Source organism: Lipotes vexillifer, unplaced genomic scaffold (genome assembly GCF_000442215.2).
Source record: "Lipotes vexillifer unplaced genomic scaffold, Lipotes_vexillifer_v1.1 scaffold1343, whole genome shotgun sequence".
NCBI lineage: Eukaryota > Metazoa > Chordata > Mammalia > Artiodactyla > Lipotidae > Lipotes > Lipotes vexillifer.
The window spans coordinates 177,823-202,560 of NW_006779486.1; the positions used below are offsets into that span (position 1 = coordinate 177,823).

At 46.3% G+C, this 24,738-nt stretch overlaps 1 protein-coding gene across 1 annotated transcript; it reads left to right on the forward strand.

Moving 5' to 3' along the window:
• The first annotated feature begins 1,795 nt into the window (after nucleotides 1-1,795).
• On the forward strand, nucleotides 1,796-22,786 carry MAB21L3 (mab-21 like 3). The gene is made up of 6 exons (XM_007452635.1): nucleotides 1,796-1,843; nucleotides 10,276-10,416; nucleotides 13,221-13,512; nucleotides 17,326-17,504; nucleotides 17,973-18,167; nucleotides 22,553-22,786. The coding sequence occupies exons 1-6, from the start codon at nucleotides 1,796-1,798 to the stop codon at nucleotides 22,784-22,786; spliced, it is 1,089 nt and encodes a 362-aa protein (XP_007452697.1).
• The last annotated feature ends 1,952 nt before the right edge of the window (nucleotides 22,787-24,738 follow it).

A 24,738-nucleotide genomic window follows, 5' to 3' on the forward strand; every position in this document is an offset into this window, starting at 1 on the left:
AAGAACGCCACTTTCAGCATTTTGATCAGCTGCGGTTCTGGAGCAATCGAGGTAAGGCCACCACAGGCACAAAAGGATGAAAGTCTGTGCATCTGATGACAGGCGACGGGGGTAGCCTTAGAATAGTAGGAAAGGCCCCACCAGAGGAGAGGGACTCCTGCATTAATGATTACAGTGAAGCAGAAGTAAGGACAACAGCAAGAACACCTGGGAAACACAGGAGGACTTTGGTGAAGTTGAAAGTGAGGTGGAAAGAGAACTCTGAATTGCAAGAAGCACAGAGGAAAGAGACTCTTGGTCTGTGAAAAACTTGATAGTTTGGAACGACTGACCAGCGGTAAGAGAAGGCAAAAGAAGAAGATTCTGAAATATTCGGGAACATTTGCTCTCAAAAGAAGGAGGTTTAAAATTACAAATGGAAAAAAATGAAAAGTCGAGGCGGTATTGAGGAGGGGCGGCTTTACCATATTCACATCAGACTGCAGGTTCCCAGAGGGGAGCTGCAGAAGCTGGACGGAACACTGGGATTAGTGAGGTGGGTGGAGCACGGTGCAGCCCGAGCTCTGATGTGGATGTGGCTTTCAGATGGTGCCAAGTTCAGGAAGATATGAGAATGCTGTGGTTACAGAACGCAGAGCAGCCCAGGCGCCCAACATGGTTGCTGAGCACCCAGAGGATGCACTCAGAGGTGGGTTTGGAAAAAACACTTGCCTTTGGAACATTGCTCCGAATTGACCTGGGCTCCCAGAAGTGCTCTAATACCTTTAGATCATCTGATAGCAGACTCTGATGTTTACCAGTTTCAGGGAGATCAAGCCATTGTGAATTTTTTTTTCTGTAATAAAACTAGCCCCAGCCAGCCAGACTGGGAATTTGCTGCCTGAGCTGTTTTCCAACATAGTTTTGCTGGCAAAACCAGATGTGAGTGTTTCCTCGACTCTTGAGGAGCCTGTTTACACTGACTTTATTTTTACTGCCAGCTTTCAGGTGGGAAGAGGGAGATTTAAAGGTCAGCAGGTGAGCGGAAGGATCCTGTCCTGCCATCCCTGGGTGTGCTTCTGTGTGCCTGTGTGTGTCCATACCTGTGTGTGTGTGTGTGTGTATGTGTCTGTCCATACCTGTGTGTGTGTGTATGTGCCTGTGTGTGTCAATGCCTGTGTGTGTGTGTGTTTCCACATGAGAATTGTTGTGTCTTGATCACTTGTTTGTAGGCATAATCATGGGTGCCAGGCTGGTTGTTTGGCAGTTTCTTATTTGTTTATTGTAAAGAAGGTAAATCCATCTGTGGGGTTTTCTGGATTGGAGGGCAAGGGGTATTTACTGTCAACAGGATTAGAACAAGGAGATATAAGATACTGAGCTCAAAGGTGCATCTAGTGTCAGGATAAGAGCATAAATAGTTCGGAAGAAGCCAACTACAGGGCGTTTCCGTCTTGAATGGAACTTCTGAGTATTTGAGTGGGAAACACAACTTGGAAAATTGCCCTTCGGTCAGCGCACCAGTCAACAGAGCTAAATAGAGTACAATTTGGCTGGACTCAAATGCAGTTTCATCAACTCTCCTTCTTCAATTTTTTTTTTTTAATTTCCCAAAAGATGAAAGATGGATGCTCACAATTTGGAAATGAGAGCTTGAATGAAGAATTGAGAAGGCAAGTCTGTGGTCCACATACACATTCCCAGAGAAATTCAGCACCCAGAGACTAATATCACTGAGAAATCTACGCACAAGTGCTCTCTCTGCTGAGAGACAAACCAAGACGTTGCTGTTCTGCTCAGCATAGACCAAGAAGACATGAAATCCCTAATGGAAGGAAACTTAGAAGATTGCCTGCTGAATAAGGTAAGGACAGATACGGGTCTCTCCCATGCGCCCCTCCCACCCTCCTGCCCCACCAACCTTGATGCAGAAAGTATTTCAGCCTGTTTCCAGAGATACAGAATGCTCCTCAGGAACTCAAGACCATCACCCATAAGAGTGTTCAGGGACTTACCATATTTCAGTCCTCTCTTTGAGGTTCTAGTGCAAGAGGTACATTGGGAATAGAATGTGGAAGGAAGAGTTAGAACTTGGGCTGGAACTCCGGCTCTGCCACTGATGCCTGGGTGGTCATGAGCAAGACACCTAACCTGTCTGAGCCTCAGTTTTCTTCTCTGTAAAATGGGAGTGATAATAGGATCTTAGCGGGGTCTTTAAAAAAGAGTAAATAAGAAAGCTCTTTGAAAACTGTAAAACTGCTAGATCAAAATATGTATTACCACTATATTTTTAGTACGCATCAATTAAGAACTAATTTAATTTCTTCTCTGTAGAGTCATAGGCTCTTTGGATGTTAGAACTTGAAGGGACATTAAATATTATCCAGTTTAAGCCTTTCCATTTACAGCCAAAGCAATTAAGGCACAGAGCCACCCTTAAAACTAAAACATGTAAACAAAGAGTTAGGCACTAGTCTAGGGTTTTCATGCCTTTACGAGTAAACAAAGCAGAGTTCATTATTATAATGATAAGTCAAGTTGATTTCTTAGGCAAAACCATTAAGAGGGATAAATAGGGAAGACTTATCATAATAAAAATTATGGCAAACAAAATGATTTCTCCTTTTGGGGGCTATAGGTGGAAGAGGCGTTAGCTGGCATTTCTCCATTGTCCTGTGTTTTCTGAAAGAAAAAAATCCAAATATTTTAGCCTGGCATTCAAATAATACTTTATCTTTCTACTCTCTGCTTCCCTGCATCTTCAATCACAGAAATTCTAAACAAAAGCTCTCTATGTGGAATCCAGCCTGAGCATGTGTTTTCTTTGGCCTGCAGAGAATTTTTAAATTTTGCCAAATTTGTTACAGACATTTCAAAACAGTGAGATTTTGCTTAGAAATCCAGCCTTCCATCTTCTCTGGAAAAAAAATCAGGCTATCTGGCAACCACAGGTCCCAGTTTCTTACCTGGCAGCCATGGGCTGGAGCCGAGTGTCTGTCCCACTGGAGGCTGCGGCACTGCTGGGGTCTGACATCCGCCTCCCCTGCCCGCCCCATGTGTGTCCCCTACTTGGCCCCGTAGGTGGTTGAGTCTGACAGCCCGGTCCCACAAGAACTGTGCCCTGAGAAGGTCTCAGGCCAGAGCGTCCCTCCCCCGCAGCGGGGGAGATATCCTGTCTCTTCTTCATTTTTCTGGCTCATCCTCATCCTTCAAACTCAGCTCAGAGTCCACTTGCTCATGAAAGATTAATCTGACACCCCAACAGAAAACGTTTGTGTCTTCCTGTGAACTCCCATCATAATGATCCCTGATCATATTTATTTGGCGATCAATTGTATCTTGACTCCTGACGCCTTTCCTGTTGTTATCTTGGTGGCAACTTAAATAGTATATCATTTTATTCTTTATAAGTTTCCAGAGGGAAGAACAGTGCCTTGGATATCTTTATTCCCCTTGAATTCACATAGTATCGTTGCACATATGTGGTCAGAGGTATCTTCAGGGCTCATTGAAGCTAATGCAAGACGAGTGTTAAAGGTGCTAGCAGGTTCAGGCCCTACAGCGTCTCATTTAATCAACAATCATGTGACACGTGCATATTACCTCCATTTTAACAGAGGAGGAAGCAGGGCTCATGCTGATTAAGCAGCGTGTCCAAAGTCACACAGTTAGTGAAGATGCTGCGGTTTCAGCCTATTCTTCTTTTACACCAAACCACATTTCATCTGCTAAACCCTCTCTATCACCATAAACACACACAGTGCAAAACACAGTGCCCAAAACACAGGTCCGGATGTGGCCTGCTTAGCGAGAGAGAAATTTTGTGTTTGGGTATCTTTAAGGGTGGCCCTATCTCACCTGCAGATTTTGCACATAACCCCAAAGGTAAAAGGAGGAAGCTCCCCATGCAGACAGCAAATGATTAACATCACAAGCGCTACATAGAGATTTATTTATTTATTTAATTTTATTTTCAGCTGCATTGGATCTTCATTGCTGCACGTGGGCTTCCTCTAGTTGCAGTGAGCGGGGGCTACTCTTCACTGCGGTGTGCAGGCTTCTCATTGCAGTGGCTTCTCTTATTGTGGAGCACGCGCTCTAGGTGCACAGGCTTCAGTAGTTGCAGCCCACAGGCTCAGTAGTTGTGGCTCGCAGACTCTAGAGCGTAGGCTCAGTGGTTGTGGTGTACGGGCTTAGTTGCTCCACGGCACGTGGGATCTTCCCGGACCAGGGCTTGAACCCGTGTCCCCTGCGTTGGCGGGCGGATTCTCAACCACTGTGCCACCAGGGAAGCCCGCTACGTAGAGATTTAAACAAGGTGCTGGAGGGGAAGAGAGCAGTGTGACCTCTGATGGGAGAGACGTTTCACAGAGAGAGCGATGACAAAGCCTTAGCGCATGTGTAACGCGTAGGGTTTTAACAAGTGGAGGAGAGACCTTCCAGCTACTGGAGCCCCATTCAAGCAGTTAGCGGTATTCATTCCCAGTCTCCTTGTCCTTGGGGAGGCAGAGCGGTGCAGTGATTATGAACAAGGGCACTGCCTGGGTGTGGATTCCTGTTCTGTGACTTACTGACTCCGGGACCCTGTGTAAGTTATTACACTTTCTGAACTCCAGTGTCGTCCTCTGTAAAATGGGGATTATCATAGCATCCACCTTAAAGGCTTATCGGGAGTCTCAAAGGGGCTAACCCTTATAAAGTATCCTGCGCACAGCAACGCCTCACCAGTCTTAGCTCCACAGTGCTGCTGTTGCTATGGCTTCTGCTGTTTGGGAGCTGCAAATATCCTGTGGGGCCCAAGCATTTGGTTCATGGAAGAATTAGTCTAAAAAGATGGAGAATGTGATGTCTTATCTGTATGGATCACTGAATTTAAGTCTCCGTGCCTTTAAATTATGAACCCCTGGAAGACAGAGACAGTCAGTGTCTGCACCCCCCACCCCACCACTTTTTTAAACTGATTATTGGAGTTAATGCAACTCCAGAATTAAAAGTCTGACTTCCTGTTGTCTAGAAGGAAGTTCTCAGCCTTTTTCCCCAGTGGCACTCACCATGGATGACATTCGCATTGGTCACATGCTCCTGGGTGTGGCCAGGCCTGTGTGGCATTTCTGGTGCACTATTTAGCATACCCCCTACCTCCCTCTCAGGAAAGCATGTGGGAATACAAGTGAGTCAGACTGATGTAATTATAAGGAATAACCTTGAATTCTCAATAATTTATATTTAAAACAGGAAATTGTTCACAAACTTGAGCTATTAATAGCAGCAAATGATGTGGGACAACAATGGGCCTGACGCTGTGCCTGGGGAGGTGAACATGCGTGTGGGCACATAGACAAGCCCTGGAGGGAGGCCCACAAAAAATGGATGGCAACCTTAAAGGTGCCAACAGTCTCTAATGACTGTTTCTGCGTAAACTCTGCTTGGTTAGAGTGACTAAATCTGCACGCTAAGGAGTGTGGCATAACTTTTGCAGGGTCAGTGCAATGCAGGGGTTGGATTAGATGATCTAACCACATCTAACATCATGGGCCTGGTTAATTTACCACAATTCATTTCTGCTTTTGCTCTGCCACACCCACAAATGCTTCCCTTTAGAAACAAAGTGTTTCTCTTTATTTATTTATTTTTTAAGACAAAGTCTCTTTACTTTTTATTTATTTATTTGGGCTACGTCGGACCCTAGTTGCAGCAAACGAGATCTTCATTGCAGCTCACGGGTTCTTTCGTTGTGGCACTCGGGCTTCTCTCTATTTGAGGTGTGCAGGCTTCTCTCTAGTTGTGGTGCACGGGCTCCAGAGCACGTGGGCTCTGCAGTTTGTGGCACGCAGGCTCTCTAGTTGAGGCGCACGGGCACAGTAGTTGCCATGCGTGGGCTTAGTTGCCCCTTGGCATGTGGGATCTTAGTTCCCTGACCAGGGATCGAACATGTATCCCCTGCATTGGAAGGCAGACTCTTTACCATTGGACCACCAGGGAAGTCCCAACCTTTGTGCATTGACCTAATCAGCAGAGGACGTGAATGAAACTTAAACAGGCACTCAAGGTCAAGTTTGGACTGCATGAGGGAATTCCCTGGTGGTCCAGTGGTTAGGACTTGGTGCTTGCACTCTTAGGGCCCAGGTTCAATCCCTGGTCAGGGAAATAAGATGCCACAAGCTGCGGGGAGCGGCCAAAAATAAAAAAAAAATTTGGACTGAATGGGCTTTGATCCATCTTCTTAAATTATCATATTTCCTCCTTAAGTTTGTTTCAAAGCTTTGCTGTGAAATAAATTTAGTTACAAGGCTGCTTCAAGGTTACAACTGGTATCTTAGCTTGCTTCCTGAATTCTGAGAGGCAACAAAGGGATTCTGACATTGGGCTGGCGACCGGTGGAGCCTCCTTCTTTCACCAAGACCACTCCCTGTAAAGCTGCCTCAGGCCCCATTTCCTGCTTTTCCACACAGTGAAATGGAATCTTCTTACCGATAGGCATGGTCAGGACAAGCGGAGGGAAATAGCCTGGGGCTTCTGGGTTGTGGTTTAGACCATGGGAGTGACAAGAGGTACATGGGACTGAGCCTGGGAAACCCCCAGCCCAAACCCCTTTGGGGGCCGGTGAATAGCTCTGTGATCCTGTTTGCTAAGAACCAATGGCAGGAAGTGTATCCAGAGACATAGGCAGGAAGGGGCTGCCCATCACCTAACAGGAAAGTGGCTCCCCCTTGACTCCAGTGGCTTGGGTCCTGGGGCAGGCCTGTCCAAGGCAGGGCTCTCCCTCCACAGCTCTGGTTAAGCCCTGCATCGCTGTCCGGCCCCTGGTGTGTTGCCCTTATGTGTCTGCGGCATGCCAGAACAGTCAGTGGTGTGGCATGCCAGAACAACTTTGGACTTATTATTTCATGAACTCCAAACTGAGGGCATGGTCAGGTTCAGAAAGAGGATAAAGGTAGGTATTATTTCTAGAACTCCTAATTAAGGGTGTGGCACAGTGTGACAGAAAGAAGAGTTGGGGAACCTGGGCATTAGGTCTAGTCATACTGCTAAGTACCAGTGCGATATTAGGAGGGCCACCCTGTCACTCTGGCCTTCTCTAAAAGGATACCAGACAAGATGATTTCTGAGACTCTTCCAATTCTAAGATCCCGAGTTTAAATTGCAGCAAAAGTGACCGGTAAAGAAAATTAAAACCAGAATTTGTGGCTCTAGGTCCAGAAAAGTATTTCCTTATTCTGACTTTTATCTTCACACGTCAAAACAGGTCATAAAGAGGAATAATGAATGAGAAATTATAGGTGTCTTCTAAGGGGTGTCTGAACTTGTCCTGCTGGTAAGAAAATTCTACCATCAAATGGCGGCATAATTTGTAGATGAGGTTCACAATGGAGAATTGTTCCCACTAGGTGCGCGTGCACGCACGCGCGCGCACACACACACACACACTTTCAAGCTTTTATCGGTTAAAAATTATTTGATAGTATCCATACGGTAATGAATCTTTCATTAGTTTATTAACATAGGAAACAAAATGTATCTGCATCTATAGAGTCACCACTGTGTTACTAACAGTCAAGTTCTATGGACTCACATCAGTGGACTTGGAAGATTTGGGAAATTAGCCTTAGTCCTCAGCACATTCTGAGAACTTAACTATTCGAGATTACTGTTTCCCAGCCATTCTGACTGCAACGTTCTATCTAGTTAGCCCTTGTCTTACTTTTCCCCACTGTTCCTGATCAGATGTCTGGCCCCTGAACTTGTCCAATGTCCCCTAATCTACCAAACTGGCTCCATCCACTCTCTGCCCAGAGGCTCGAAAACATGGCCCTCCACCGATCTCTTCCCTTGCTCTCGTCCAGATCTTGCCAGCAAACTCTAGTCTCAGCACCTCCACTGTTACCCCTGGAGGGCCGGGAGGTACTGGACAACCTCTTATAAATGAGCACACTGGTATCGCACAGCCTCGTGCACCCACAGCTGAGTCTTGGTTCTGCCTGGCGACCTTTACCCATGTGCCCAAATGGCCCCTCATCCCTTAGAGAAGCTTTTGCCAATGTCTGTCACCCTGAAGTCCCCTGCTGTCCTCTTCTCACCTCACTCTCAACGCACTGCCTTGTCTCCTGCTGACGTCCGGCAGGAAATCTCTGTGCTTTTACCTGCATTTGCACCCATCTTCTTTTCCTTCGGACACACGGAGACGAGCTCCTCACCAGGTTTCTTCCACAGTGCTTCCTGGCTGGGAAACCCTTGCTCAGGGGTTTTGCTCTCTGCCCTCTTCCTTCTTCCCTGGCTCTTTTCTCTCAGCATCTAAACATGTTCGAACCTGTGTGTCCTTTTGAAAACAACCCGTCGCTGTCCTTGTTTTTGTTTTTTCCTTCCCCCAGCCAGACTTGCGGGAGAAGTCGCCCACCTCTGACTTCACTTGCTGGTTTCCCATTCTCTCTAAACCCACTGCCATCTGGCTTGACGCCCACGGTTTCCCCAAACACATCAGTCCTGTTCTAGTTACCAAGCTCTACGGGCATTTGGGGGGCCTCAGCTCACTCGGCCACTTACTGTTGACTTTGTTCTTGAAATTCTTCTTCCTTTACTTTCAAGACGTCTCCCCGTTTGTTCTCCCACCTCACCATTCTCCTCTAAGGCAACGTCTGCTCCAACCAAGTAGAAGCAATTGCCGTTCTCCCCTTGTGCTCCTTGTGTTAAGGTATCTACCATTTTCTCTTTCTAGAACAACCTTCTCTTTCTAGCTAACTCCTGCTAACCTTTCAAGATACAACTCTGATATACCATGCCTTCAGGAAGGCCTCCAGGCTAGACGCAGTTTCCCTTTCTTGTGTACCCTTAGCATCCTTTGCAAACCTATACTTAGCACTAATGGCTGTAATTTTAATTTCCAGTTTATTGGTCTTGCTTTGTCATCTTATCTGTCAACCTCTTGACAACACTGTAGGCACAGAACCTGGCATGAACTGGATGTTCAACAAAAATTGGCCGAATGGAATTGAATCCCAGCACATCAGAGAAGTCCTACACTGGAGAGACCCTTAATTATGCTTCTACAAGCATTTGCCTTTATTTGGGGAATGGCAAATGACCTGCCCCTCTCTGTGACTACCTTCTCTCTTCCACTTACATACTCCAAAAGATGCAGAATCTTGATAGTTTGCAGATGCTCAAAAAAGCTACCCTTTGTCCCTTCTCCCATGATGAATCCTCTGAGATGAACACACGGAGAGGGGTGGGTGGCTGCTGGTGGCAAGGAGATGATATTAAAAGCTAGTATAGACCTGATCATCGTACTTAAGGTCACATAAGACACACGCTCTGCAGCATCTCTGAGGGAGACCCTTATCAAACACCAGCCTGCAGGTGCCTCCGGAGCAACGTGACAAAGAGCCCCTTCCAGGTCTTGGAGACTTGCCGTGCAGATTCAGAAGAAACATCAGTGCACACCTTTTCTTAAGGGTCTAGGAGCCAAAGGAGGGCGTGAGCACAGGGGAGAAGGGAACCATCATTTATTGATGACATACAGAAGACAATCTGCTGCATGTTCATGTGCATTGGACTATTTTATATTCACCAACCTGGACAGCAGGCATTCTTATCCCATTTTAGACTCTCACCATGGTTCACAAAACCCTGGGGGATGGCCTGGCCCCCACCATCCTTTCCAAGTTCCTCTCCTATCACCCTCCTCCTTCTTTTCCTATAACCACAGCAAAGGCCTCCTTGCTGGCCCTTGAGCCTTGCCAAGCTTGCTCCTGCTTTAGGGGCCTTGGAATTTGCTTTCCTAAGATGTCATCAGGGCTCACTCAAATCTCACCTCCTTCGAGAGGCCTTCCCTGGCCACCGGTCTAAAATAGCAGCCCCTTTATTCTCTAGTCCCTTATCCTATTGTATTGTTCTTCTTGGGACTTATACCTGATCTTACATTATACATATGTGTGTACACATATATGTATATATGTTTGAGTGTATGTATGTATGTATACACACACACATACGCATGTGTCCTGTATTTTCAACTGGAAAGCAAGTATCTCTATCTTGTTCGCTGCTGTCCTGTTCACTGTCATGCCGAGGACCTAGAAAGCACCTACTGCAAGGCAGGGACTACATAAATATTGAGCAACGCTTCTATTTCAGAAGAGAACACTGAGGCACCAATGAGTGTCATCAGACCTAAGTTCATCTCTCCTGGAGTTCTTGGAAGGGCAGGATTTTCTGAGCTGACTGCTTGGTGCCCTGTCTCGTCACTTCCTTGGGGCTTGATCCGGGAATAACTGCCTTTGCTGATCCTTTCACACCCAGGTGGACTTGAGGCGCCAGTGGATTTCCCAGATGGTGGAAGAGGTGCAGAAAATTGTCCATCATCTGACCACAGAAATCAGCTACCAAGACATTCGATTTCAAGCCATCCTTTACTCTGACACGTACAATGAGAACATTAAGGTACGTAGGTCACTTGGCTCTAAGTGCCCACCCAGCGAGCCAGGAAACAGGGGTGTGGTCTCAGCATGTGTCAGGCACTCACACCACTAAGATTACTAACAAGATCTCTTAGTATTTACCATTTACACTCACTGCATAGATGTTACTGCAGTTGAAGCCCCACATTCCTACTTTACAGATGATAAAAATGGAGGCTTAAAAAAGTCAAATGACTTGATCAAGTCATATTAGGCACTAAAACCAGAACTCCACCTGTGGCTTCTCATTCCAAAGCATGTTCCACTGTACCAATTAAAGTTCAGTTAAGCACACATTCATTTATTAAGCACCCATTTAATAGATTGGGGACTGGGTACAGGGAACTCAAGGCATTGGTGAGAAAAGAGTTGAAAGTGATAGTGGATGGGCTACAGGTGGGAGAGGGAAGAAAGTGGAAGAGGTGGCCCTTAGGAACTGCAGGAGCAGCCTGGCAACTCCGTACCTGCTGAGGAATCCCACAGAGCTCTAAGCCCCCAGGGCCCGTGTGTGACAACCAGCATTCATGCAACACTGTAGTGTGGGCAAAGCCAGTCTCACAGAAATGATCTCACCCAAACCTGCACACAACCTAGAGGAACAGACATTATTGTTTGCTCCCTTTTAGAGATGAGAGAAATGAGGCTCTGAATCATTCTGAATCTCTGTGTTCCTTTATCTTGATTTTTCTTGTGACACACAAGAACCCCTTTCATATAAGTATTAAACTTATGTGTACGCATGCCCCAGCTCTCACACAAGACCATAAGTTCCTTGCTTATAAGGATCATGTTCCTTGATTGCTCCCTTCCTAGCACCCAGCATAGTGTGTGGCCCATGATAGACACTCAACTTCTGTTGAATGAATGAGGAATCAAAAGAATTAGTACCTGAACGAAAGACCATTGCTAGTCCAGTACATTTCAAGTTTGGTGGGTACAAGGACCACCCACAAGATGCTGGGACTTGTGGACAGAGTCAGACTTTAGGAAATTTACTCCAGGATGAAAATTATAAAATTAGATTGGATCCTGGAATGTCAGAACATCATCTGCCCACCTCTACTACCTTGCCAACCTAAACAGCACAAATATAGGCAAGTGACTAGGAATAGAAACATAACACCACTTTTCCCAGAACTATATCTGGAGAAATTTCCTTCTGTGGTCGCACTTAGAATTCATAGCTTAAAGTATATCTTGCATTTATATACACTGTATCCTGCATATTATATAAGTTTTGAAAATAGTTACAGTGGGGCATATAAAAATGCTTTTATTTTATCTTGGCCCAAATTCAATAAGCATTTATTAACCACCATTTTTGGGACTAATAACATGATAGTTGTGTTCTTGGATTCACATGCAAGAGGGTTCAAAAAATGTATAGATTTGGGGGTTTTTGTTTGTTTTTGTTTGTTTGTTTTGGCCGCGCCGCACAGCATGCAGGATCTTAGTTCCCCGGACAAGGATGGAACCCGTGCCCCCTGCGGTGGAAGCGCAGAGTCTTAACCAGTGGACCGCCAGGGAAGTCCCCCAAAATATATAGATTTTAAATGCCATAGTTTAGATCCCCCCTCCCTTGTTTTAATCCCACCACATTTCAATGGACACCAGAAGTCATGTGCACCCATCATCTAAAGCATCCATACTACTGTTCCATGAAAATGCGCCAGAATGAGTTATTTCTGATTTCGGTGTTCACCCCTGAATTCGCCACTCACTGGTCCCTGGGCAAAGGTTATTCAAATTCCACTGTCAGAACTTTCCGTGGAAAGGAGGTGGCTCTTCCAGTGTATAGCTGAGTGATGGGGAAACATGCAGGGTGGAGTGGGCTGCTCTGTGATGTGATTAAAGGTCATTTCCCTTTGGTGGTACTGCACTGTGGACTAATTTGTTCTATCTCTTGGACTATTGGCCTGACCACTGCTTTCCCGGTTCCTGTAGAAACAGAGTAAGTAGATTCTTAGTGTTTACTTCTTCCCGTTAAACTTAGAATCATCTCAATAGCTCACCTTGTCACAACAAACAGGCTTTCATGTCACCTGTGATTCTGTAAGGATTAGTCATTAACACTGTCTGTGGGTCATCAGTACAAGCAAAAAGAAAGGGAGGCATTTTGCAGAATTCTTTCACGTCCTCTCCCATCTCTTCCCACCCTTAATTCATACCGGATCTTTCACCCATCCCGGGTCATTGATTCTCGACTAAGAACCAGCTCAGGAGAGACAATTAACCATTGAACAAGCAATCAGAAGACCCTAAAGTCAAGTTCCGGCTCTACCACTGACTGGCTGTGTGTCCCTGGGGAGACTTGGAGCCTCTCTGAGCCTCAGGTTCCTCATCTGGGAAATGTTAGCAAAGCCCACCTCATGCGTAGCTGTGAACATGAGATAGGCTAATGCACAAGAATTGCAGTGCTTGCTTGGTAGGTGCAGAAAGCAGTGACTACTAGTTCCCCTCCCTGCTTTTTGTGCCCCTCCCCTCAAGCTTTAGGTGCCTCTAGAGTTCTGGGTCCACTTCACTCTTTTTCCTTGCAGATCCATGAAACCCAGCCCTCACTGAGTTAATTTCTTTGCCCGAAGCGTTACAATGGGCTAGTGGCACAACAGAGACGGAATCCTCTGCCAACAGGCGGGCAGGTGGGCGCAGTTCTGTCCTCCTTGTCACATTGCTAAGGGTTGAGTGGTTAACTGAGCGGCCTGGGTCAGCAGGGCGGCTCCCTGAGGGCTTCTGTCACCTCCCGAGTCTATGAACTCACACTCCTTCTCCCTCCGTTCCTAACCCCAGGTTTTGGCCCCCACCCAGCTCCTCATCACAGTCCCGATGAGAGGCCTGGCCGGGTACAGGGAGGCCCGGCAGCAGCGCTGGCGCTACTACACCCTGCAGGGCGCCCGGCTGCCCTGCCCCCTGCGGGACCCAGAGGGCCTGCAGCAGTGGCTGGAGGTGGAGCAGTTTCTGAAGAGCCTGTGGCAGTGGCACGAGGCAGATGTGAACATTGACGGAGACATTGTGCCCGCCAAGGTCCTCCAGGTGTTCCGGAAACTGGTCGAAAACGCAATTGAAACCTGTCACCTGTCAGGTGAGCCGATCAGGAAATGTACAAGGAAAATGTCTAGCATTTCCATTTTGCTCTAAAAAACCCCCTCTGCTTGGGTGTTTCCTGAAGCTCATGCCCCTAGATTGAGAATACAATCATGTGCTTTTCATATCTGTCTAATCCCCATAATATGAATTAGCTCTTTTTTATGCTGTGACACACAGAATGGAATTCATACTCACAACACACTTCCATGGCCTCAATAGATTACTGCCCCGGCATAGATAAGACAGTCTTTGGGTTATGCACCGTTTCCAAGATGTTAGCTTCAAAACCTGGGTACTTTCGCAAATTACTCATCAACCTCAGATCTTTGTTATTAGCACATTTCCACTACAACACCCTCCAACCGACTGCAGTATTCCAGTGTGCTGGGACAGCACATCTGGGAACCACTGACATACCAAAACACAAAAAGCCAGAAGCCATAAGGAACTGATTATGTTTGACAACCCCAAAATCTTTTTTTTTCTTTTTGTTTTTATTGAAATATAGTTGATTTACAATGTTGTGTTAGTTTCCGCTGTATTGAGTATAGTTCCCTGTGCTATACAGTAGGTCCTTGTTGGTTATCTATTTTATAAGCAGTGTATATATGTTAATCCCAAACTCCTAATCTATCCCTCCCCACACCCCTTTCACCCTTGGTAACCATAAGTTTGTTTTCTGTGTCTATGGGTCTATTTCTGTTTTGTAAATGTTCATTTATATCTTTTTTTTTTTTTTTTTTTTTTTAGATTCCACATATAAGTGATACCTGTCTTTGGCTTACTTCACTTAGTATGATAATCTCTAGGTCTGTCCATGTTGCTGCAAATTATTCATTCTTTTTTATGGCTGAGCAATATTTCATTTTATATATAGATACACACCACATCTTCTTTATCCATTCATCTGTTGATGGACATTTAGGTGGCTTCCATGCCTTGGCTATTGTACATAGTGCTTCAGTGAACACTGGGGTGCATGAATCTTTTCGAATTATAATTTTCTCACAACCCCAAAATCCTAAGCTACTGTACAGTGTAGCATATGTGCACACCTGCCCACACACGTTTCTGTTCACACAGAGTAAAAAGGTGAATTTCAAACTGGGAAAATGGCTAATTTCCTTAATTATAAGAGTATTTATAAACCAATAAGAAAAGCTATGAGCAGACCAAAAAGCATGACTCACAGAAAAAGAATGTAAATGGCTAATAAAAATAAAAAATGCTCCATCTAACATACATTTCAAGAAATATACATTGAAACACCTAGTAGGCTGACATATAATCATGCTCAGTGCGGGAGTGAGTATGGTTAAATAGGCATTTTCATGCATTGTTCTTGGAAGTGTAAATTGGTGCCTCCTTTTTCAAAGGGCAGCTAGTCCATTTTTATTTTTGTTATGTGCTTACTTGGCAATTCAACAATTCCAGTTCTAAATATACATTCCTGCAGATACACAAAGAAATATGCATGAGGATATCTACTGAATTGGCTTTGTAATAGTAAGTAATTAGAAATCATCTGATGGCTAACAAAGGAAAACTGACTTCACCAATTATGCTACCTCTGCCTAGTGGACTATTACACGGCCTTTAAAAAGCATGAGGTGTGTCGATAATGGATTGGAGCCCCACACCCCCGTCTATGCAACACCATTCACACTCCATGTGCGTATCAGGGTGTGTTTCTCCGAGAAGACTTGTGTTTGATTTTTCCTGGTACTCTCAGAAGTACCATTCTTACCTACATGATTTGGGAATGTAAACATCCAGGCCCTAAACAGAGGATGGTGACTAATGCCTTTGAAATTCTAGGGAGGAGGGAAGAGCTTGGTTTTTGTTGTTCTTGTTGTTTGTATTAAATCAACTATCCAGAGCCCACGAGAAAATCTGTCTATTTCTCTTAGTTCATAATTTCCCTCAAGGTACAGCTTTTCCTGATTCCAGATTTGTGAGGCTTACCACCTAGCATAAGCCCCAGGCTCAGCCCAGTAAACCTCCTCTCTTCCTCTCTGTGCAGTTTCTATACACAGAAGCTGTAAGTACCGAGGCTTAACGCCATGAGGGTATTTTGGCAATTCTCCCACTTAGTACTTTCCTGGGTAGGTGTTCTTGCTTCATTGCTAGTTTCAAATGATTCTCCTACTTTCTGGCAGTCTCATTACATACAAATAACGTTTTTAAACTTTTATATGTCTTATTGGCAGTGGGTTTGGGGATCTCCAATCCAACATATGACTTTAAAAGAAATCACTCCTTTTCATTTCCCTTTTAAAATACTTTGTTGACTTTTGCATTTGCATATATTTCTCATTGGTGGAGTAAGTTGAAGTAAAAGATAAACTGGAATTAAAAAAAGAATGGGGTGTGTGTGGCGTATATATGCACACACAGAGTTAGTGAAAAACCAAATTGCTGAATAATATGCAACTCCACTTGTAAAGAAACAGAAGGATTTGCATGTACTTTTGCTAGTCTAGACAGAATAGTTCTGAAAGATTCTGTAATGGAAATAGCTCATGCTGAATGGATTTTTACCATGTAGAGGGTGCGTTCATGGATTATTTCATTTAATACTCATAGCAACCCTATTAGAGTTAGGATCATTTTTCTAACTGTTGTACAGACAAGAAAACTGAGATTTAGAGAGATTAAGTAACAGGCCAAAGGTCACACACCGAGTTAGCAGAGTAGGCGAAGCAGGGTGTGGGCCAGGCAGGCTGGTGCCAACATTTGCTCACCTCCTCACTCTGCTGACACTGTTCATAGTGAAAGTGCATATAAGAGGTTCAAACTGGGCCAGGTTGATGAGGTGCTTTCAGTAAATGATGCTGAAGTGCCAGACGTTGTCATGTTCCTGTCTGCGCAGCTCTGATGAGATGCAGACAATAAGCTCTTTATCATACCCCAGCCAAGGAGAGGAGTGTTTTCCTTTTGAACAGCCTAACACAATTAAGAAATGAGTTTCCGTTTCCTTCTCTGAGCAAGGAAAAGCAAAATAACAGATCCCGATTCCCCTATCTACGATGAAGGCAAAAGCCAACAAACAAAACATTACTGTGTATCTGTTGAAAGAAAGGGGAACAAACTGGAAATGAATTCTAATGTATGAGCTGGAAAACTTTCCCTGATCCATTCCTTTTCTCTCCCTCTCTTTGCCTGGTTGGAAAAGACAGGGAGGGCTTCTTTCTGCTTACTTGACTATTCAAGCCCGCGGCTATGCCACACTTTGAAGTATTTTATGATTTCAAGGCTTATTGATGATAAATCCATCTGAGGCTAGGCTGGTCAGTGGGTGGTGGGAACAAATACCATCTCTGAGACTGTGACTTAGTTAAGAGACAGGTTAAGCTGAACTCCACCAAAGGCAAATGAATAAGTAAGGGGTCTGAGGCTGTCCTAAATGGGGTCGACATCTGGGTGGAATGGGGGGGGGGTTATAGAAAAATGCTTGGATTTCATCTTACAGTAGCAAAAGCTACACCTTTTCCTTGTATTCTCTGTCTCTTTCAGTCGAGCTTTCTGGAAAGAGTCTATTAATTTTTTAGAAAAGGCAGGGGAGGAGGATGAAAGAAAAAAGTAAACCCCACCAACAATGAGATTTTCTAGCAATGTTTCTATCAATATTTACTTAGCTAATTGCCTAGTGTTGACATAAACACGCTGCCCTGGTGTGCTACTGAAACTCTGAAAGTTGCCCCACCAGTTACAAGGAGCTGGTAGGAGCCACAGCTCACAAATTCCTCCTTTGAACCCTAGTATTGAGCCGAGCTTTGTCTTCCCATTGTCTGTCATTTACCACCAGGTAAGGTCAGCATGCTAATGGACCGCCCTGCAGTTCGAGTTGCCGTGGAAACCTCCACAGGTCGGGTGGAACTAGAGCTGACCCCCTCAGTGGAGATCCCCACCGCCTGGTCCAAGAAAGCCCGGTGGCCTTTGTGTCTGAAGCGCTGGCCTTCTGCAGAGAGAGTGCAGTGCATCAAGGTATTAGCCTGCAGGGGCCCGGCTCACCAGAGATGCTCTCACCTTAACCAACCACAGCATCACTAACCACGAACCAGCTTCGGAAGGAAAACGGAAATTTCACTAGATCCCCAGAACCTGCAGCGGCACCTGGGAATCTGTGGTAAATGCAGATTCCTGGGCCGTGCTCTGGCCCTAGGGAATGAGGCTCGGTGGGCAGGGCCCAGCTATTTGTGTTCTCACAGGCCCTCCAGGTGATTCTGGGGCAGGCTCAAGTTGGAGAACCACTGCCCAAGAGAAAGTGGACGCAGCCTCCCCAGTTAATTGCCTGCGTGCAAGGGGCTCCCCTGAGGCTCCCTCCGTGTCCCCAAGTGGGATGTGCTGCTCACCCAGTGGCAGGTCCCCCCTCCTAGTGGACTGCTTCGGAGATGGCTTTCTCCTCAACCAGCATCATCCTTCTCGTTTCCCGCTGTTTTTCTCTTCCCGCAGTCATTTGGGTTTAGCTTGTTGGCCTGTTCAAACTATCACTGGCAGCTGAGCTTCTTGCGGGCTGAACGGGTGCTGCTGGAGCAGCTGGATGAGGACGGGGGCTGCCGCAGGAAGTGTCTTCAGGCCATGAGGCAGATGAAGGAGGACGTCTGGTGTCCAGGGAAAAGACCTGTGATCACATCCTACCACCTTCAGGTGAGTGTGCCGCCCCAGCCTAGAGGGCCAGGGCGGCTGGGGCTGGGTAGGTCCCTCTGCGGCCTCTGCAGGGTCACCAGAGCCACTCACAACGGGGGTGTGTGTGATGAGTAGGAGGGGGCCTAGTGTCCATATTTGCCATCTCACAAATTCGTACTCCTTATGGAGATATACAGCCCCAGCTGCGTGCATGTCCACAGCATCCCTGCCCAGGGCCCCTGTCCTCCACCTCCTTTCTTCCCGCTTCCAGTTTCCCTCTTCCCTTTCTTCCTTTCTGTCTTGCCTTCTCTCCCTTTCCCTCTCCCCTCCTTTTATTTCACTCAACAAACCAACACAAGCGCCCACTATGTGCCAGAAACCCGGCTGAGGTTCAGAAATGAATGACAGCATGCAGTCTCTGCCCCTGAGAAATCTACAGTCTGGTGAAATCTTGGGAGTTCCTCAAACCTGAGATGGATTCACATTTTCCCTCACGTTATGACTCATTCAGTCCCCATTCTAGCCCAAGTGCAGCCATTCATGCACACACACATACACACTCACACACGCACTCTGTGCAGAGGAGAAAACCAGGAAATGTTGGGGTACCCGACAAACCTGGCAGCAAACCTGAACTTCTGGGTTGCAAATCACCAGGCAAGGACTTACCATTAGACAGCCATAAATGCATTCACTCACTCACTCAGCAAATGTTCATTGAGATCCCTGTGGGCCAGTCCCTTGCCCCCGCACCTGCTGTGTGCTCTACACCTGGCGGTACAAGGTGAACAACGCAGATGTGGTTCCTGCTCTCACGGAGCCTGTGGTCCAGCAGGGGAGACAGACGTTGGTCAATCAGTCTGCAGGTGTGCCTGGAATCGTGCCACGTGGGGGAATGCTGGGGTGGAGAGGAGCGTTGCTCTAGGAAGGCTCAGGGTAGCAGAACCTGACCTGGACCAGGGCATCAGGGGGTCTCCCCTGGGGAGATGGCCTTTGATCACACTCTTAGCTCCTTTCTCAAATTTCTGACCACCCATGGTGAACTGGATGCTCGGGTAATACTGCGTGCAGCACACTGTGGTGGGGGGAGGTATCAGACTCTTAGTAGCCCCAGCCCAGCTAGTATCCATCCTGGAGCTTCAGCCCTTCTCCCCGACCTTCTACACAGGTGAGCACAGGTCCCTGGGGTGTGCGGTGCCTTCCTTGCATGCTCCTACCTGGGCCTCGTCTCATCCAGTAGACAACCATTTCCCAGCCCTGTGTTACTCTTTCGGGCCTAACACAAGCTATTTAGGGGCAACTCATACCGATCCCTTGGTATCTCTCCCAATGGTTTGTATGTAGTAGTTGCTCAGTAAATATTTGCTGATCATCTGAATGAATGACTTCAGATGGGGACTCCACTTTCCCCCCCAGCAAAATTGTTCATCTTTGTTTTGCTTTCTTATCTTTTCTGATAACCTGTTCTCCCTGACCTGCCCAAGAATCTGTTAACATCTCATTTGCACATACTGGGGCCTTTCTCTCCAGTTTCACCATTCTTAAAGTGTCCCCAAACATGTCCCCCTAAAAACACACACCTGTTCTCCTGGATCGAGGACACGTACTTTCTGAAGCTAGTCTAATTCATTTCAGGTATTTAGCTTCTTTCTTACTTGCCTTTCCACTGGCCACACTAGGAAAAGTCAGAGCTGACAAGGAAACTCCAGGCGGTCTCATATCAAATCTCATACTCTTAACTAACCACTGACTTCACTGCTCCACAATTAGGATGGATGAAAACACTTTAAGTACCGTGAGTATTTTAGAAAGATTGAATAGGGCCACCACGGGCCTCCCAGCCCTTGACTGCTCTCAAAACTGCATTCCATCCAGGATTTACTTGTATTCCAGTGGCTTCTAAATCATCTAGAGGAGTTCAGGGCAACTCCTTAAAGGTCCCCTGTTTTAGTCTTCCCTAACCCACCTACACGGCATAATAAAATTGTGCATTCTCAAGAATGAGCATTTAAAAGGGGGTTATTTGTTGAGAAATCGAAACAGTACTGACTGCCTTTTCCCCTCGTCTTCCACCCTTGTCCAAGGGTAGAATTCTCTCACATGGAGGCATTGGGATGGATGTGGCTGCTGGTAATGTGGTATGAGATACCATCCTGGATGATGGCTTGAGTGTGCAGGATCCTTGCCAAGACTTTAGTCTGGGGAAAGTGGAAGACACTGTGTTGCAAAACAGCATCAGGAAGGATGTGCCAATCGTGGGCACCTCCTAGAAGGTCTTTACCTCCTCCCCAAAGAGGCTTCTCGCCCATAGCAATTTCATGTGAAGAAAGAGCTTATCTTTCATTGGCTTATTTATTCCTAAACCTGCTCAAAGGCACAGAGGCTTGCTTATAATAGGCTTAACTGCTTCTGTTTGCTTAGGGAGATAAAAGCTTAACTACAAGAGGAATTAAAACATGTTTTTTATTAGGTTATCTTGACTAGCATGAAATTATCTCCAACTCATTTACTCAAAACAATGTACTCCAAATCAAAACACATTCAATATCTTGCTGTGAACCTAAAACTGCTCTTTTACTTTTTAGGAAAGTCTATATTTTCAAAATACTCAGCGTCTAAACCCAAACATTAATTATTTCACTCAGTCAATAAATGTCAACTGACTGCCTCCCGTGGGCCAGTCCCTCTGCTGAATGTAGTAACATCAGCGTGAATACAAATAGGTCTAGTCCTCTGCTCACGTAGAGTTTGCCATCTAGCAGGGAATCACCTAAACACATAGGAAGACGACCACCACTGTCATCATTGCTGCATATGGGAAGTATGGGATGAAGAGAGTGCTTAATGGGTGTCATAGGGAAGTTTGATCTGATGGATGAGTTTCCTGGGCAAGTTGGGGAAGGAAGTATGCTCCACGTGGAAGAAGTGGGTTGTGAAAGGCCCTGTGATAGAAGAGAGCATGAAACGAGGCCAGTGTGGCTAGAAGGAAAGAGGGAGGGAGAACACAGGGCGAGATGAGGCTGGAAAGGAAGGGAGGGACCAAACCTTGTCAACTAAACCATGCTAAGGATGGTATTTTTTAATTAACAAACAATGGGAAGACTTTGAAGTATTTTAGACAAGAAGAAACATAGACCGATTTATATTTCAAAGAGATCACGTTGGCTGCAGTGTGGATGACGACAGATAGGATGGGGACAAGAAGAGGTGCAGGCTGTGGCAGAGGTCCGGGCGAGGCACGGTGGGAGAGGGTGATCATATTGGGTGGATTGAAAAATACGCAGGCAGCAGGATTGGCAGGACTTGACTGGAGGTGGTGAGGGAGGGGAGTGACTCCTAGGTTTGCGTCTTGCATCTTGCGTAACAGGCTGGATAAACAACCCTGGAAGCACACGAGGTATGTGGGGGAGGGCCAGGAGTTCAGTTTGGACATATGGACTGAGATAACTTTCAGATGGCCAAGAGATACCAGGTAAGGATGTCAGAGGAGAAGTGTGAACCGGAGAAAAGAAATAGCAAGTTATCTATATTTAGTGGCAGAAGAGGGCCTGGAACGGAGCCCCCAGAACTCCAGCATTAGGGCGGGTGGAGGGTTAGCACTCCAAGGCGTAGCTGCACTGCTCAGAGAAACCCACTTGGAAGCCAAGTGAAGAATGGCTCAAGAGTGAGGGTATGCATGAGAGAAAACCAGATTCCACTGAAAGGTCGGGTAGGGTGAGAGCTGGAAAGAGCCTGCTGGATTTAGCAAACATGGGGATCCCTGGACCTTAAGGAGAGCAGCCTTTGAGGACTGATGGCAGAAGAATCCATATTGGAGTGGGTTAAGGCAGGAAATCAGAGGAGAGGAAATGACAAATTATTAAGATGATTCTCTGCAGAAACCTGGATTTGCAGAGAGGTGAGAGTTAGGGCAGCAGGGAGATGTGGCACTTGGGGAGCAGGAGAGCTTTGATAGATTTAAAAGCCAATGAGGAAGAAGGAACTCAATCATTTACAGTTCCTGGAAGGGGGGATCCCAGCCCTGCAGAGAGATTTTCCCAGGCTAGGGGGATGCGGAGAGGAAGATACCAAATGAAGGAACGATGGCTTGTTTGCACGCACGAGGCATTTCCCCTGTAAAGGAGGCAAAGTCATCTGCCACGTGTGGGGAATTGTGAATTTTAGGAGAGTGGTGATCATTGGAAATGCCAGTGGAGAGAGAATAAATCACCAAAGAGGCATAGGAGACCAGCAGGAGAAGGCTGAGAGCCCGTCCAAGGCTGGGGATCATAAATCCACGGCAGACCCAGCTTGCCCCTGGGGCTCCCGTCTCCTCCTTCCAAGGCCACGTGAGCTCAGGAACGTTCCCGAAGACACTCTCCTCAATAGACCGGGACGATGTCTGACACCGCCTCTTCCTTCCACAGACAGTGCTCTTCTGGACTTGTGAGAAGTATCCCCACCCAAAGGACTGGCGGGTCTTCAGCAGAGCGTTCCTGCGCCTGGTAAGGAAGCTGCACAAGTGCGTGAGCCAGCGCTTTCTGAAACACTACTTTGTGCGGAAGAGCAACCTCCTGCGGTACGCCAATTCAGGCGAGCTGGGGGCCCTGGCCCAGAAGCTGGCCTCCTTCCTGAAGAACCCCCAGAGCAGCCTGCCCTGATGCTGCCCTGCGTGGGACGCTCTTGGACATTTCATTCAAGCTTGACCTCACTCTCTGTGGATCGTTCCTCAGTCAGAGGCCAGGATCCTGCCCGGGAGAGAAGCAACGGATGGCAGAGGAAAATTCCATCAACCCAGAAGCACTTCAGGGGGGAAAGCTGTGCCCCAAGATGTCTGGTCCAGGCCTCCCTGCAGCCAAGCAAGCATCTCTGCCCCCACTAGCTACCTCTTTGGGAGACAGCTCTCATCAAGTTTCCCCGAGCCATAGTTTCCGAACTGATGACAGTTCTGAATTTATTTTCCCTTGCTCAGACTCTGGTTGTCTGTCAGGGAGGATGTAGAGAGAACCCCCGGAAGGCCAGGCATCAGCCTGCTGCCCACGAGTGGTTCTCCAGCCCACTGACCACGGGCTCATTATTTTCCCATTTGTAAAATGGGACTGTTCGTATGCCTCCCTCAGAGCAGGGCTGCGAGCCTACGGACTGTGCTGCTGCCCTTTCAAGGGGAAGGTGCTGGATCCACATAAAGTATTACTCGTTGATTTAGTGGCTGGTGTTTGCATTCAGGATCAGTATCTACACCACTGATTAAATGATTACGTCTGATGGGTTAGCATGCCCGTGTGCCCTCCAGTTCTCCTGAACTGTGGTTCAGCCTTGTGGATCTGCCTGCTTCCCTGGTGTTCTCTGAGAAGGGAGGAGTGGTTTTGATGACTAGTGCAGTCAAAGATGAGAGTGCAGCAACCCCAGTGACTGCCCTTCCTTGCTTCCCATGCCGTGGGTCAGGGATGAGACATCCTTCTATTTATGGAATGAACTCGGTACTGTGATCTGCATGCAATGACTTTGGTGTCCCTCACCTCTCAGTTCCTTCCTTTGCTCACTTAGTGGTTCACTTCCTCATTCATTGATAAATATATACGCATTAGGTAGTGGGGATGCAGCAAAAGCAAGATGGGCAAGGACTCACCTGATGCAGATGATGCCTAATGGTAAAGACAGGAAATGAACAACAGATAAACACATTTGGTTATTACAAATTGTAGCGAGTGGCCTGAAGAAAATAAACAGAATATGGAAATAGAGCCACAGAGAGATCCTTGAAGGATGAAAGTGCAAACAGCTGAAAGGGAAGAAAAGGGGGCCAAGGGCAGACTTAGAGGGGCTGGCATGAGCGAGATCACTTGGCCTTGTAAACCTGGTAAGGAATTTGTATTTTACTCTAAAATCAGATGTGTGATATTTGACCTCTCCAGAAGGAGAAGGGTATTATGATTTGATCTGCATTTTAAATGCCCATTCCGGCAACTGTGTAAAGGGGGTCTGGGGACCCACACGAGGATGGGGACACTGAAGGCCCTTGAGCCCACTCATTTTGAATTTCACCGAGGTCCTCAAGGCCACACATCCTGTGACACACACACACCAGGAATTCTAGGAGTTCTCGGGAGATCCATAGTTTCTTCTGGCACTTATTTACACTTCTCAATTCAAGGGAATCCTTTATTACTTAGAACATTTTCCCCAGATAAGTAATTTCTAGAAGCAAGAACTGCTGATTCTTTTTTAAATAAAAGTCACATGTGAAAATGAAAACAATTATTTTTACAAAAATACTGTAACCAAGTGGTGGGGTCCTTGGACCATCATATAGGAAATCATGGTTTTAAAATGTTGAACAAACTTACAATCAGTCTATAGTTTTTGAAAACATGAAAGTATGAACAAACCAATATTTTATTAAGTCATCAAAACCTGCATTCAAATTCTCATATTCTTGGATCCTGAGAAACATCATTTTCGAGAAGGTGGCAGATACATATTTTTTAATGATGAAAACAACTGACACAAGTTTTAAAACAGCTGCACAGTCATGGAATGCCAGGTGAAAGTTGACTGTACCATTGATTTGAAATGTATGTATACGTATGGAAAGGAGCGGGACTGACATACT